Source organism: Amaranthus tricolor, chromosome 2 (genome assembly GCF_026212465.1).
Source record: "Amaranthus tricolor cultivar Red isolate AtriRed21 chromosome 2, ASM2621246v1, whole genome shotgun sequence".
Lineage (NCBI taxonomy): Eukaryota > Viridiplantae > Streptophyta > Magnoliopsida > Caryophyllales > Amaranthaceae > Amaranthus > Amaranthus tricolor.
In genome coordinates, this window is record NC_080048.1 from 35,414,547 (window position 1) to 35,431,222 (window position 16,676).

The 16,676-nt window shown below is 36.8% G+C and overlaps 1 protein-coding gene across 3 annotated transcripts; it reads left to right on the plus strand.

The window, feature by feature from the left end:
* The first annotated feature begins 118 nt into the window (after positions 1 to 118).
* On the plus strand, positions 119 to 15,759 carry LOC130806575 (V-type proton ATPase subunit a3-like). 3 transcript variants are annotated; one of them, XM_057671708.1, is made up of 18 exons: positions 119 to 407; positions 1,413 to 1,457; positions 2,339 to 2,461; positions 2,573 to 2,680; positions 3,113 to 3,220; positions 3,319 to 3,492; positions 4,128 to 4,265; positions 5,004 to 5,111; positions 5,243 to 5,350; positions 5,480 to 5,628; positions 7,914 to 8,067; positions 12,394 to 12,554; positions 12,648 to 12,854; positions 13,040 to 13,223; positions 13,335 to 13,418; positions 13,502 to 13,695; positions 14,608 to 14,667; positions 15,189 to 15,759. In XM_057671708.1, exons 1-18 carry the CDS (start codon positions 273 to 275, stop codon positions 15,391 to 15,393), a joined length of 2,445 nt encoding a protein of 814 aa, XP_057527691.1. In that variant the 5' UTR covers positions 119 to 272; the 3' UTR covers positions 15,394 to 15,759. The 3 variants fall into 3 exon arrangements, with proteins under 3 accessions (XP_057527691.1, XP_057527692.1, XP_057527693.1); XM_057671709.1 differs by having other exon boundaries at positions 138 to 378; XM_057671710.1 differs by lacking the exons at positions 119 to 407; positions 1,413 to 1,457 and having other exon boundaries at positions 2,557 to 2,680.
* Positions 15,760 to 16,676: the final 917 nt, after the last annotated feature.

The following is a 16,676-nucleotide window of genomic DNA, read 5'->3' on the forward strand; positions in this document are numbered from 1 at the left end:
TTATATGAATATATTTTATCTTCTAAATAAGTGTTAAAAATATTAATCAAATTTCTCTCTCTATTATAAATGAGAAGAAGATTAGAGAATAGAGGGAGTAATTATTATACGATGATTTAATAGTAAAACACAAAAGTCACGTATCTCTTTCCTTCTCCACCCGTGACACAGACACTGTTATCAATTAGAAAATTATTACTCCCCATCTCAGGCATAGCCAAGGACAATTAACGAAGGATAGGAGAGAGAATTAGAGGTAGTAGACATCAACAATGGTAGGATGTTGTCCTCCAATGGATCTCATGAGGTCCGAAGAGATGCAATTAGTTCAACTCATCATCCCTCTCGAGTCTTCTCATCTCACCGTCTCTTACCTTGGTGATCTCGGCCTTCTCCAATTTAAAGATGTTTGTTTCTTTATTATTGATTTTTCTTCTTAATTTCGGTTCCTGAATGCGGTATCTTGCCAATTATGCTGTTTGATTGATTTTTAATCAAACAATGATGCGTTTTTTTTTTGTCATGTCATTTTTTGGATTTTTTAAAATTAAATTTAGGCTATTTTTCATGTTATTGTTGTGTTATAGTAGATGATTGTTGATTGTTGTTTCAATATTTGGTATTTTTAATGCGGAATTGTTTTTGAAGGAAATGCTGTTGTGATTTTAGTTTGAATTATTAATGTTTTATAGGCTGTAGAAAGTCAATGACTGAAGCTGTTTTTAAGGCTTGAAATACACTATGCAGTGCATAATCAAAATTAATGCTTGTCTTTTAACAGTTGAATACATTCATCATTCATGTAATTATATTTTTGTGAAAAAATTCAATCAAAGTAGATAAATTGTCTTTAACAGAACTATACCGAGGTTTAAACATTGAATTTGAGGTGCCATGTGCTGAAACTCTGGGATGTTGTGAGATAATGGTTTTTTGAGGTGTAATTGACAGTAAATACGAGAATTGTGATGCGACTGGTTCGACTGAAGTATCCAGAAAACAAATATATCTTGGTGTTTTGGTGTGATGCTTGCCTTTCTAAAAATTCAAACCATGAAGAAACTTTTGAGAATTTTATCTGAGTTGTTCATTGAGGTCCTTGCTAGAAGCCCTTCCCTTGTTACATCATGAAGATTGGAGAAGACTGGCGTATGGAGCATTCAAATAGGCTTATATAGCTATGGCGTAGATTTTATTTTAGGCTCGGCTTTACATTTTAGGAATATCGTTTTTAGCTTTGTAATGTTTCTTTTTGTGAATGTTGCAAGTGCGTTTTAGTTCTTGGTCTATTTGTGCCATTTCTACTTGATTTTCTCTTTGGCTTTTGTTCTTTCCTTTTTAATAGAAACTAGATGATTTTTCCTGTTTTTTGTTCATTATCATATGAATATCTGACATATTTTTACTTACAGTTGAACGCAGATAAGAGTCCTTTTCAGCGAACTTATGCCAATCAGGTGTGTTTTGATTTAAATTATGTTTTTCTTTCTTATCGATCAACTAAAAGTACGCAGTCTCGCATTGAAGTCTAGTTCATCCTACTTATGTTTCTTACTTGTCAAGTAATGATAGATGGAAAATTTTCGCATCTTTTCTCATTATAACTCTGTTGGTGTATATTAGAAAATGGCATGCATGTGCAAATGAATTGATTGATAGTAGCTCATCTGAACTCATTGACCAATTTTTACTACTCTATTAGTGTGTATTTCATGAGTGCTTTCACGTGCTTGCGACTTTGGTGAGCCAAATTAGCACTAGAACTTGGGAGTCCTTGACTCGTTGCATCTCTTGAAATTCCGGTATTTTGGAGCATGGAAGTAGACCATTTTGATTCAATGACATTATAATTTGGTTACCGAGCAGTCTCTTTCTACGGCCGCAGCTGTAAATAAGCAAGCGTTTGCTATTAGCCCCTCCATGTTTTGATGCCTCATTCCCCAGTCAAAGGCCAACTTATTTAATAATTGTCTATATTTCCTTAGGAAATGCACTTTTGTTCTCCTTAATTTACCTTATTACTGTTACTTAAATATGGCATTCTCTTTTGTTAACCTCTAGAGTGGCTCCAGCACAAAGAATGGCGGAAGGATTACATTGCTTATAGCCTAAAGTGTGTGATGCATAGAAGCCCTTTGGCCTTACCTGTTGTTGTAAATAGGTTTTCTTTAATAGAACTTTGGGGCAAAAGGCAACCGCCTGACTTACGATTTTACAGCTGAAAAAGAGCTGAAGGTCATCTAGAAGAGACAATTGATGTGGTCTGTCATTATGTAAAGTTAGAAATTACTCATTTAACATTCATATTGATCGATTGATTTTTACAAATCTTTTGAAGATAAAAAAATGTGGAGAGATGGCACGTAGATTACGATATTTCAGAGAACAAATGTCAAATGCTGGCATTTCAGCTCCACCGATGTTTTTTACCCGATATGATGTTAAAGTGGATGATTTAGAGGTATGTACCAAAACTTTCTCCTTCTATTAGCTACAGAATGTGTTGGAACTTGGAACCTGAAAGGGGATTCAACATGATTATCTGTTGGACCTTAGTGTTTGTGTTTACTAGGTGAAACTTGGAGATTTGGAAGCTGAGCTTTCTGAAATGAATGCAAACAATGAGAAATTACAGCGCACTTATAATGAACTTGTTGAGTATAAACTTGTCTTGCAGAAGGTTAGTAATCTTGCTTCTTTGAATTTGTATTTAAGAAATTTTTATAGCACAATTTAAATTGGAGCCCTCATCGATGTTCGCCTGGGTGCTTCTAAAAGACTGTATTAGCATGTTAATCATGTGGAAGCAAATACTGAGACCATTCTTATCAGCTTGCTAGACAACTGAAGCCACTCTCATTCTGTGCTTCTAGAAGTAGTTGGAAGGTGAGAAGAGTTCCGTGTGAAGAAAATGATACATTACGGAATTTTTTCGTCTCTCCACATTTCGAACAAAGTATTTAATGTTATGGAAGCAACAGAGTTTGTATGCTTCAGGAATTATTTAAAGAACTAGCTTCTGGAAATAGGACAGATTATTTATTTTATTATCCATGAATTATCTTTACTGTCTTGGTGATGTACTCTTACCGTGTTTTAACATTCCCTACAGGCTGGAGAATTCTTCCATTCCGCTCAAAGAAGTGCTGTTGCACAGCAGAGAGAAACAGAAGCACAGCAAGCTGAGGATTCATTGGACACACCTTTACTGTTGGACCAAGTAGACTTAATCTGTTCATTTGTTAATTGGTTGTAATTCTCTTGTCTATCCCGTGTTTGTTTCCCTTTGATTAATAATCATAAAGCACTTGTGTTCAGGACAAGTCAGTTGATCCATCAAAGCCTATCCAGCTGGGTTTTTTGACAGGTCTGGTACCCAGAGAGAAATCTATGGCGTTCGAGAGGATCTTGTTTCGTGCTACTAGGGGCAATGTTTTTGTAAGGCAGACTGCACTAGAGAATCCTGTGACTGACCCTGCTTCAGGAGAGAAGGTTATAATACTAATGTCCTTTCCCTTTTCAATGGTTATGGGTTTTTCTGATTTTAAAGATGATATTTTTCATAAACTAAGTTCACATGTTTCTCAGCGTGCCTACACAAACTCATTGCATTAGGATGAAGGATGTGTGTATGATCCAATGCCACTTTTCTGTAGTGTTGTCTTTTTCAGTTTGAATTTCTCATGACCAGCCTTACAGATTTCAGGAATATAATCTATGGGTTAAGAATTAAGATGATGGTGATGTTATAATTGTAGAGGGAGTGAGGAACTACTGCTCTCATTAGGGTGGTCAAAATTATCCTAGGGGCCAGGGGGTGTTGGCCCTGTTGGGTATCTATTTCCTCTTAAATGAGGGATATAGTTCTCCCTTTTCTCATTTTCTCTATACCTTTATTTTGCGTAGTTTGACTTTTATCACCCCTGTAATATACTTTACCCCCAATTTAAATGTGAGCTTAATGGGTTTGCTTATCATGTCAACTATTGTCTCTATATTGCATTATCTTAACTCAGTTTCATTACCAAATTAATCCTGCAGTTCTGTTTATAATTCATGAAGATTTTTTGTGGAACCATTATGACTGGTTGTTTGGTTATATCTCATTTTTTCACGACCAATTTCAGGTTGAGAAAAATGTCTTTGTAATATTCTACTCTGGAGAGCGAGCAAAGAACAAAATTCTTAAGATCTGTGAAGCATTTGGAGCTAATCGTTACCCCTTCAGTGAGGACTTTGGCAAACAAGATCAGATGCTGAAAGAGGTACGAACTATGGACTTTATTCTGCTTTTATTTTTCACTCCGTTTTTTCCGCGTCTGCAGTAATATTATGAGATAATTTTTTGTGCGTACCCCATTGCACTTCTCGCGTCCTCTTCGAAGATGGACGAAGTATCTTGAAATGAAAAAGTCCTTCATAAATTAAGGGAAAAGTGAAGAATGCTGGGTGGGGAAGTGGAATCCATCTAGGAACATGTGTCATTTTTATGCAGCTTATCTTCCTTTTTTTTCAAGTGTTAAATTACATTTAAAGGTTTGCATAGCATCGTTTAGAAGATTTCCCTTTGCCCCATTATGGAAGAAAATATCCCTTTAACTAGCATCCTAAGTACAACTCTATTCTATAGTGATTGTTTCTGTTTTCTTATGTACCAGTTTGATTGTCCCTTTTACTGTCAACCTATTTTCATGGCCTCTCAGTTCAATACATGCACAGATTTCTAAAAGTTTTTCCTATTGCTTCTTTCCCACTTTTCTCAAGATTGATGAAAGGGTCAAAAAATGACAAACACTGTTAGACTATGAGAGTATATGCGTACTATATCTGATCAGCTGCAGTCATAACCTTCTTTGTTATGGCTGTCTGTTATCTTTTTCTTTTGTCGTGCGCATATTACATATTACTTCCTGTTAAATGTACTTCCTTAAAGGTCAAGGTTTCTAATATACCTTGTCAAATGAAAAATGGCAATCTGCTGATCTAACTTGATTTCATTTTAGGTTTCTGGAAGAATTTCAGAACTGAGGACTGCCATTGATGCTGGACTTCTGTATCGTGGCAACTTATTGCAAACTATTGGTGATCAGTTTGAGCAGTGGAACCTTCTGGTCTGTCACACATCCTTCTGTTAAACCACTGTTTTACTACTGATATAAAATGAAAATGCTATTAGTAACTTTTTTGGCTCAAACATTGCCCATATATAGTGAAAGTACCAAGTTGTAATTTTTTTTTGAAGGTGAGGAAGGAGAAATCCATTTACCACATATTGAACATGCTTAGCATGGATGTAACAAAAAAATGTCTTGTAGCAGAAGGTTGGTGCCCAGTTTTTGCAACAAAACAGGTAAACATCTGATTAACTGTTTCTGCATTTTTTTTGTTATTCCAAGGTGTGAATTTGTGGTGAATTGTTTATGCTTGACTTTTTTAGTCCTAGAGGTATTATAGCTAAATTGTTGCTTAATTTATGCAGATCCAAGATGCATTGCACAGGGCGACATTAGACTCAAATTCTCAAGTTGAAGCTATATTTCAAGCTCTGTATACAAGGGAGTCACCACCAACATATTTCAGGACAAACAAATTTACTTCTGCTTTTCAGGAAATTGTTGATGCATATGGGCAAGTCATCTCAACTTTCTAGGTGTAGTTTGTATCTATGATCCTTGTTATGCACTACTCTATGTTGATTGAACCTTGAACATCCGTTGCATTAGTCGATGTCATTCATAGTGCAAAAATGCGGTAATGGTCATGATCGTGGCAACGACATGGTGATGTGGTAACGAGAGTGATGTAATTATCGCAAGACCAAATATCGGCCGAAAGCATGAAAATTCCCTTGAAACGACTTTTTTACACCTTGACAACGCGGAAAATACCGGTTCGTCCTTGTTTTACTACTTTTACAACGTGGCAGAACCAGCCTTGTTCTTGTACTATGGTTTCATTAGTATCACACATTCAACTCCAATTATCCTTTGCTTCTATCTTAAACAAAAACCTTTATGATTTAGTGATGAACATATCTAAAGTCAACTTCTTCACTTATTTGTAGCATTTAGTTTGACCTTTTTAGTTTTTATACATGATTGAACATCGTATAAGAATTTTCCCTAAAGAATGCCCACAACCTATAGAAATAGTGCGAAAAATTTTGTGAGGAGCATCCTAGCCAAGTGTAAGTTTAAAATGGACTTAGTCCACACTATATTTATTGTGCATCCTTTCTTAATATTCCATTTACAAGTCCACACTCCTCACTTTCCACTCTACTTAATCACACTCTCTATCTCATACTCTTTGAATTTAAGGTTGGTGCACGCTATTTTGGTGTGCAATAAGTTTCTACAAGACCAATTCCTAAGCTAAGTAGAACATGCTGGAAAGAATTCTACTCTTAAATTCTTGTTCTTTTACCCGGAGCATCTAGGTGACCATAGACCTCAATTGTGAATTTACTCACTGCACCTACGGTCCTAGAAATTCAGAGAGTCCTTATATTTCTTTTCAGGAGCAATTCATTCTTTTCAAATGTAGCATAAAACTCTTTGTTGTACTTTGGTCTCCTAGTGTGCTTGTTTCCAACATCCTCCTTCCTTTGATGACAAGTCTGCGAAATAAGATGAAAAATAAAAGAAGGCATGAACAAAACTTCTTGGCCTAACCATGGACTCTCTTAATTTTATTTTTTTTGCCAATGACGAATCTCGTTCCATTGATCTAAGGGTTCTAAGGGGTATCGAAGACCAAGAAAACAATTAATACTAAGCATGCACTTAAAGTGGCCTTGGACTCCTGGTTATTGCTAGAAGGCTTTCTGTGCTCAAGAACTTTTTGTACTTTCCATCTGTTTAGGCTTCTTTTTTACTTCTTTCCCACAGCACTAGAGTTGCCATCTTTTCAATCTGCATATCACGCAATGTTAATAAGTTCATTTGAGAAGTTGTACTTGGTCCATTTGTGTTTTCTTTTGATGCCGCATCTTATACATATCTTTTTAGGCGCTCGTCTCCTTCTGCCTTTTCTTGTAATATGCTTATTTCTTGTTCTTTGTGTGTCATTGAGATCATGAAACTGTTCCAACCAGTAAACATGAAAGTGGTGTGCCATATATTGGATATGAGGGTACCACCGGTATTTTAGTATTAGTCAGCTATGGAGTATATTCTAGAACAGGATAATTTTAGAGGGGAAAACTATATAAAAAGGATGAGGGGAAATGTGAAAGAGATCAAATATATTGTATACACATTTAGTGAGTTTATACTCATCCTTGGGAAAATGCAACCCTCTTGAATGTTTGTTTTGTTATCCATTATTGTAGTTATTGGATCGCAATAATACAATCTATATTTACATTTCAATATACGTCACGCTTTTCATACAATTTCTCTTTAATTAGCCATTGTTCCACTAGTACCTATGTGCTAAAATCCATCGACAATGGCGTTTTTAGTTTATTGCATGGTGTCATAGTTTACTTTATGGATCACTGAATCTAAGTAACTGAATTTATGAAATACTTAGTACATGAGTTTCATACAATTTCTCTCCATGTCACTTCAAATGGTCCATTTGGTTCTGCATACTATTCAATGCTCTATTTTAATCTTTAATATCTCTTGTGTATAATTAGTATTATAAAAAGTTGATATTGATAAAATTTATATTGACACGAATGAAACAAGCCACTTGACAATGTTCTAACTTCTAGGTTAAGAATAAATATAAATAAAGGTGGAAGGATGTGACAAAAATCAAATGGGACACATTTAGAGAAATGGAGGTAGTTACTAGTTAGTAGCATAAGTCTGAACGTTGTATAGTATTGCATTATCGGTTCTTTATCTACCTAAATTCATTTTTTTTCTTCATTGCCGAAATGATCAATTTCATGTTTGCAGGATCGCTCGTTACCAAGAAGCAAATCCAACTGTATACACAGTTGTTACTTTTCCGTTCCTATTTGCAGTCATGTTTGGTGACTGGGGGCATGGTATATGCTTGTTGCTTGCGACTTTATACCTGGTATTAAGGGAAAAGAAGCTCGCCAGTCAGGTAATAATTGCTACCATGAAACTCAATTAATTTTGAAGTTGTTGGGAAGAAGATTTTTATGGATTATTTAAGACAAAATCATACGTCCATTGGTGATATAAATCTTTAGTTGATGCTCGTTGTTTTTATTTTAAAAACTTGCATGCAACCCTTAGGGTTTAGTTTTATATTATTGCTCTAAAAGTGTTTGGCGATCTCCTTGGCCCCTTACTCCTTAATGATTGTTATTACTGAGATTTATATCATAAGGTGCTTGTGTCGATATATTGTATTTGCATATATGGAACATTAAAAAAATTGACTAAAGAAAAATTTTAAACTTGTAAGAGCATGTTACTCAAAAAGTGCTATTGTCTGCACTAAGCTCTGCGTTAGCGAGAAAAAGCTTATGTACAGTTGTAAACATTTTTCCCTGTATGCAGGTCAGTTTCTAGACTGAAAGTAATATGGATTTACTTCTTCTGTTCTATTTTTATTGCAGCATGTTTTTGGTGGGGAAGGGGGTAACACTTTTTTAGGAAGTCCTGTTACTCAGGAATTCGTTGGTGGATGATGGTTGATTTGTAGCTAAAGGTGTTAAAAGTTCATATGTGTAGATATATAGATGGAGACATGTATTCAGAAGCTTCACTTGCCTTAAAATGGAATGCTGTTGTGAGGGGCTGCAGTGCACTACAAAAAGATGTCTGTTTGGAGATAGAGTATTCCTTTCTGAAAATGCCAACTCCATACCTTGATTAGAGATAGATTTGAGATGAAAATGTGGTGTCTCTATAAAGCACGTCTATAAGCATTAGCCTGTATGTTGGAGTTTGGTGACTTGAGTGCACCTTGATGATGCATGTTAGTGCATGGGTGCATTTGAGATGTGTCTGTGATGAGGTGGTGCAAATTAAAGAGTTAGAAGTTGCTATTGCATGTCTCGAACAAGGCAGCATTGGGAAGAGTCGTGCCTTGAACGAGGCACTGAAGATCAGAAGACAGTAAATGAATTTTTGAGGCTCTCGAACGAGCAGGAACCATGTCGAACAAGCACTTCTTCGCAGCCCAGACTCTTTTTGTCACGTGCTACTTTGCGGCTGTTTACTCTCTCCTTTGTTGTGGGCCTTTTGTTCCAATCATTGGCATATGTCACCTAGTATAAACAGGAGTGAATGCACTCAAACCTATGTTGATTCTAGCCCTAAACAAATAGCCTACCTTCTCCATTCTCTTCTTCTAGTGTAATACGCTATTGTAAGATGTTATGGACAGCAACCTTCCACAACTTAAAAACACAAGAGCACAGAAATCAGAATGTAATCAGCAAGCTTGACAATGTTTGAGTCTTGTCTTACTCCAAAATGTTTCTCTTATTCAATTCTTAGATGCCTTTACAAAGAATACAAGCTGGCCTATATATAGCCTTTGCTTGCCCTCCTAATTACTAGACAATCATAACAAAAATACCAAACATAACCACCTAAACAGAACATAAAACGAACTACACAAAACAGAAACTACTTAAGACAGCTGTCCCTTATGTTTCTTTATTCTTTTTGTTTCTCCTCTTGTAAGTATTGAGTTGGGTTTCTCGCATAGCTGGTATGACAATACCTGCCGCCAAAAATTTCACCTTGTCCTCAAGGTGAGCATCGGGGTTTGCCTTCAACATCTTTGCATAGTTCTCCCAAATTGCTTCAGTTGCTGTTGTTTCCTTCCAAATTTCCAAGTGATCTTTGTAGTAACTTTTACTTGTATATATTGTTTCAGGATTTTGAAATAGAAGCACTTGGGTTACTAGGTGTGGGAATGTGTTGCCACAGAATTCAGCCCGGTGCACCCTATTTGCCCACTTCTTGAGCTGCCTGTTGTCTCCATGGTTTCCTGCACCACCACCATTCCTTATCTCACCTGGTCCACCACCGGACCCGCAGCAAAGGTGGCTATCCATGCTTTCGTAATCACTCTCCTTTGTCAATTTTCCAGAACACTTTCCTCCCTCTGTTAATAACAAGTGAATATCCGCTTCCTTTCAATTCCATGTCTTCTCTCTTCCCTCTAATTTTTTTCTCTTCCATGACTTCTTCTTCATTCTCCTCCTCTGTTCCTATAATCTCACTTAATTCCTTTCCGCTACACACCTGATTTCTCCCCCCATTTCCCATCACTTTGGAAACACAGGCCCTTCTCCCTCCTCTTGCGCATTTCGTTAGGAGTTAACCGCCAGAATTTGGCCACCAGGGGACCACCTGCCTCGCCGCCCGGCCACGTACGCCCAAACACCCTTTCTGTCGGCTGCCCAGATCCAGTCCTCCTGCGGCTTGGCTGGAATTGGTTTTGGGAATTAGGGTTTGCGAAATTGGGGCTATTCGCAAAATTAGGGTTTCTGAAATTGGGGCTTTTCTGTTTTGAGGCTGAATTGGTATGATACCGTCCTCCACCACTACTCTCACCATACCACCGGCCTCTGACGCCACTACCACCATACCTTCGGCCCCTCCACGTTGTTGTTCCCCACTTCCGGTCAATCTTCTCCGCTCACTGCATTATTTGCTCTTCGTTAGTGGGTCCAAGAACCCTCACTTTAGTCTTGATGTTGTCGTTAAATCCCCTCAAGAAAGCCCGATTAAGGATGGCTTCCGGTTCCCTTTTGAAATGGGTCACTCCTCCCACAAACTTCCGCCTATAATCGGCCATCTTTCCTCCCTGCTCCACTGACAAACGCTGTTCGTAGAGGTCCCCTACATTAGATGGTTTAAAGTTTCCTAGTACGAGGACTTCAAAACTTGCCAATCTTTGATGGGGTTTTGTTGGTCTTCCCATTGATACCAAAGTAAGGTTTCCCCGTCCAAGAAAACCACTGCTGCTTCCTTTTTTTTCTTCGTCACTGAATTGGTAAAACGTGAAGTGCTTCTCGGCTTCCATCAACCAACCATCCGGGTCCTCTCCATTGAACCTAGGTAAGTCCAACCTTCCAAACTTGCAACTCCCTCCATTGCTTCCCAATTCTTGATTGGCAAAATTGAAGGGTTCATCCGCTTCTCTCCTATCCCTTCTGGTCGTGGCTGAATTCTTGATGCTCAACATGTCCATATGATCTTATTCCTTCCTTCTCCAACAATCTCATTTGCCCCTCAAGAAGTTTGGCAAGAATTCCATCAGTCCCTTCCTGTTTCTTTGATATTCTTTCCTCCAATGCCTCCATTTTTTCAGCAAAATGATCCTGCATCCTTTCAAGATCTGTCTCAATTTGCTCCAGTCTTTGTTGGTTGGTCAGTTTCTCCATAAGATCCATCTTGCTCTGATACCCAGATGTTATGGACAGCAACCTTCCACAACTCAAAAACACAAGAACACAAAAATCAGAATGTAATCAGTAACCTTGACAATGTTCGAGTCTTGTCTTACTCCAAAATGTTTCTCTTATTCAATTCTTAGATGCCTTTACAAAGAATACAAGCTGGCCTATATATAGCCTTTGCTTGCCCTCCTAATTACGAGACAGCTGGCATAACAAACATAACCACCTAAACAGAACATAAAACGAACTACTGAAAACAGAAATTACTTAAGACAGCTGTCCCTTATGTTTCTTTATTCTTTTTGTTTCTCCTCTTGTAAGTATTGAGTTGTGTCTCTCGCATAGCTGGTATGACATAAGATTTCTTGAAGAACTCCGTTGATTTCTCTATTCATAATCAAAGCTAGTACCACCGAATACGTTAGCCCAAGTTGGGTTAACCTCGTAAATATTGTGTTTTTTGTTTATTTTGCATTCATTATCTGTTGTATTTTCATTCCCAGTACCTTGATTAAGGTTGTTTTAAGACAAGAGCCCTCTACCTCTAATCTTGGGTGTCTTCGGGATAAAGATTGAATTTTTAGGCTCTAATACTTCATTCATTTCACTGTATTTTAATTTTGTCTCAAAATTTGTGATGAACATAATGATTTGAATATAATATCTTGTCTCTAGTCTTTCTTAGGGACAGAACTCGAATAATTCTTCTCATATTCTGAGATGATATCTTGTCTCTAATCTATCTTAGAGACAGAACTCGAATATTTCTTCCCATATTCTGAGATGATGTTTAAATCCATCTCATAATCATCTTATTAACAAGTTTTTGTGTAATTTCTATGAGTCTCAGTCAACTAGAGCCCTTAAGGCCTTTTTTGCTTAGTTAGCACTTCTGGCACTGCTGTATATCATCCATCAGGTGATGCAAATTTTTGAAACAGAGGATTGCTAAGATTGAATTTTGTAGGTGATCCCTTAATTGTATGATTTTCGGATTTGTATTTTTGGGTTATACCTAATGCTCTCTAATACATCTGCTGCAGAAACTAGGGGACATCATGGAGATGATGTTTGGAGGTCGCTACGTCATTCTGATGATGGCGATCTTCTCAATTTACACTGGCTTCATCTACAACGAGTTCTTTTCAGTCCCTTTTGCACTGTTTGGAAAGTCAGCTTATGAATGCCGTGATCCTTCCTGCAAGTACAGACAAGATTAAAATAATACCCTGGTCTCTTCTTTTTTTCTTACTTTATCCTCATAATGCTGAATCTTATATGTATTAATGCATTTCAGGGATGCAACAACAGATGGTTTGATCAAAGTGAGAGAAGCATACCCGTTTGGATTAGATCCTGTATGGCATGGTTCTCGAAGTGAGTTGCCTTTTCTGAACTCCCTAAAGATGAAGATGTCAATCCTCCTTGGTGTTGCTCAAATGAACTTGGGGATCATAATGAGTTTCTTTAATGCCAAGTTTTTCAGAAGTTGTGTGGATATATGGTATGTCTTGCACATTAATCTTGAACCACCTGTAGAGTGTTGTTGGACAACACTAGTAAAATTACTACCCGTTGTCACAACTCACATTGTCTATTATGAAGCTTAATGTACAAATATGTTGATATTTACATCTTGTAATGAAAAACTATGTTCTTTTTTTATTGATCTCTCTGTAAATGCTGCAGGTTCCAATTCATTCCTCAGATGATTTTCTTGAACAGTTTGTTTGGTTACCTCTCTGTTCTCATTATTGTTAAATGGTGCACTGGCTCAAAAGCTGATTTATATCACATAATGATCTACATGTTCCTAAGCCCAACTGAGGAATTGGGTGAAAATCAGCTTTTCCCTGGCCAGAAAACAGCTCAGGTCTTTTATATGTTCTAATTTTGATTTGAGATTGGCGTTTTGTCTTTTCCAAGATATATATGTATGCTTAGCGCTCTAAATGCTCACACTTGCTTCCCCCTTGTGCTTCAGATGGTTCTGCTGCTGCTAGCCCTTGTGTCTGTACCTTGTATGCTGCTTCCAAAGCCTTTTATTCTGAAAGCCCAGCACCAAAGTGTAAGTTCGAAGCATTTTTCCCTGAATTCTTATCTTATCGTGTGGAGCTATATTGCTTATTAACTGTTGTAATGTTTTTGCAGAGGCACCAGGGTGAATCTTATGTTCCCCTACAGCCAGAAGAAAGCCTTCAAGTGGAAGCTCCACATTGTTCTCATGGCGATCATGAGGAATTTGAATTTAGTGAAGTGCTAGTGCATCAGCTCATTCATACAATAGAGTTTGTACTTGGAGCAGTTTCAAATACTGCTTCATACCTTCGTTTATGGGCATTAAGGTACACTAAAAGTTGGCTACTCTGTTTTCATAGACTATTGATCTTGAACAATGTCAAATTAACAATAGCACTCTAGATTCTACTGCTTTTAAGAGTATTATCTGCAAATTGAATGAACAATTATTGAGATAACTTGCTTGGTAGTGTAATCTATGAGTTGGCAATAATGACTCAGTTTATTTTTCAATCTGCATGGAACTCCAATTTAATTGTCTATGGTAATGCTTCTCTGTATTTTAAAAATTTGTTTGTTTTTCATAAATTTCAATTACCACTATAATATCTTCATAGATGAACTTTTTTAACGGCCCCGTTTGGTAAGTAATAATAAACGGTGGTAATGAGAATGAAAAATTAGTGTAATTTTAGTTGAAAAATCTCTTGGCTACCTTGATGGTCATGTTTGTCCAACTTCAATTATCTCATTTTCTTCATAAAATTCATTCCAATGGATTACCATTGGGAGAGGTGATAATGGAAATTTGTAAACAAAAAATAAATTGTGATCAAAGTTTCATTACCATGGGAATGATATGGAACTTTTGATGAAATTTTACACTATGAATCATTTCTATTACCGCCATTTAGTACCACTAACCAAATGGGCCGTAATGGTTATGAAATTTTAAAATAAACACACTTTGGGATGGAGATTGATAGTATGAAACTACATACAAATCGATACCTATGTCTGCTACATTTTTATTCATATTTTGTCAAAATAAAAATAACAATAAGAAACTGAGGGAGTGCCATATATTACTACCTGCTAACGGCATGGCTTAAATAATATTACATGCTAATATGTGGACTATAGAATTTTGTTTTGATGTTACATACAGGGTAAAGAAGCCTTTTTTTTTTGTCATCAAAACCTAATAGTTAGTGTGGGTGCTTTTGTTTTTTATGCAGCTTGGCCCACTCAGAGTTGTCTTCAGTGATTTACGACAAGGTTTTGATGTTAGCGTGGGGGTATGTTGAAGCAAACTTACTCTTTCATTGTTTTCCACTTTCTTTCAAGGTTTGCATGTCATGTGTCATTTCTAAAAATAATGGTATTATGAACGCGTAGTGAACGAAATTATAGGCTCGAGCGTCATCTTTTAAGTTGACGGTTTTATATGCTTAGAAGTATCAAGACAAATCTATTGTCTAATGGGACAGATGGAAGAAAATTATGTTTTTCTGAGAACGCTCGTTTTCAATATACTAGCGTAAATTAAAAACGATGTGCACTTGGTTGGGTTATTTAGGATGAACGCTTTTGGATTCCCTTTCCCCATATGGTAAATTGCTAAAATTTTCTGGGGTTTGTCAATTTACAACTTTACAAGCCTTCTTTATAAATAACTAATCTTTTGTAATGTAGTCTATTTCTATGTAAATCTTTTTTTTTCGGTTTTCACCCATATGTTAAAAGACGAAGGGATCATGAGTTTCATACTTGAAAAGAAACTAACATCGTAATTTTATACGTTTTATTTTTGTTGCAGGTACAACAATGTGCTAATACTTATAATCGGCCTAATCGTCTTTATCTTTGCTACTGTCGGTGTATTGCTGGTGATGGAAACGCTTAGTGCTTTTCTACACGCATTGCGTCTACACTGGGTGGAATACCAGAATAAGTTTTACTTGGGAGACGGTTACAAGTTCTATCCTTTCTCGTTTTCATTGATGGGCGAAGAAGACGAGTGAACGTCTAAGAGATAGCTTAGCCATTTTACTACTAAATTTAAGTGAACTAATATTTGCTTCCTTTGAGAGTACCCTATTCGAGGAACATTTCCTAGAATAAGTTTGCACAGTGTCCAGTGATGAGAACCTGCCCTTGAATTGTTTATTTATACTTTTGAAAAAATAACTGGCCTGGGAGGGTAAGTACAGGCCGTGTAATATATACTGCTACAAAAATCCGATGGTTTTACTTGGAGGCGAGCATTAGATTCATAATTCTTGTAATTATTATTCTTGCTCCTTGCACCAAAAGGCCAGAAGAGTGTTTAGTTATACTCCCGTGGTGTAGATTTTACTATATTTTTCATTTTGGTCTGTTTCATGAGATATACTCCCTCCGATCCTTTAATTTAGTCCCATTTCCTTATTTGGCAAAACCTTGAATTAGTCCCATTTCTATTTTTGGCCATCCTTTTTTACTTAAATACCCTTAGTTCACACACGTAATTACGATTTTACCCCCATTAACCCTACTAACCTAAAATAATTAACACTCTAAACTCACATTAATCACTCCCTCCCTTTTATAACCTCACCTACTCTGAATCCCTTCCCATCCCTCCCTCTCTCTCCCTCTCTCTCATCTTCATCTGTTCGTGTTCTTCACTGATCTGCATCTTCATCTGAATCCCTTGGTTTACGGTTTATTATCTTCATCTTCATTTTTTATCCACCATCTTCGTCTTCTTTGAAACCCTAATGCTTTTAGGGGTTTTGTAAATCTGGGTTTTTTCCCATCTTATCTGGGTTTTTTCGAACATGGCCTCTCCAACTTCTTGTCTTTCTTGTTTGTCTTCGTCCCAAGAAAGTGATCCTACGATTGGATCTCCTAACCCGTGGTTTGATTTCTACAATCGTATACCTACGACTTCTGATGAAACGGATCCTAACTGGGGAAGAAGTATAACTTATGAAGATGAAGAAATACAAGGAATGTTTGATTTACAACTGGATCTTCAAGATCTATACATTGAGAACTTGTTCCCTTCCTCAGATGAAGAATCGTTGGATGATGTTGATTTGGTTTCTGATTTTGATGTTCGAGGCCCATTTTCTCGTATGGATATATCTTTCCTCTATGACTAATGATGATTTTTTTTTGTGCTGGTGATGGTATGCATGTCTTTTGTGTTCTGTTTTTGTTGCCCTATGATTTTTTTTTTGAGGGTAAACAATTGGTTATAGCTACAAAATCTCTAAATCCATTCATTTTGCCAACAATCTAGGGTGTTAAGTTCATAAGC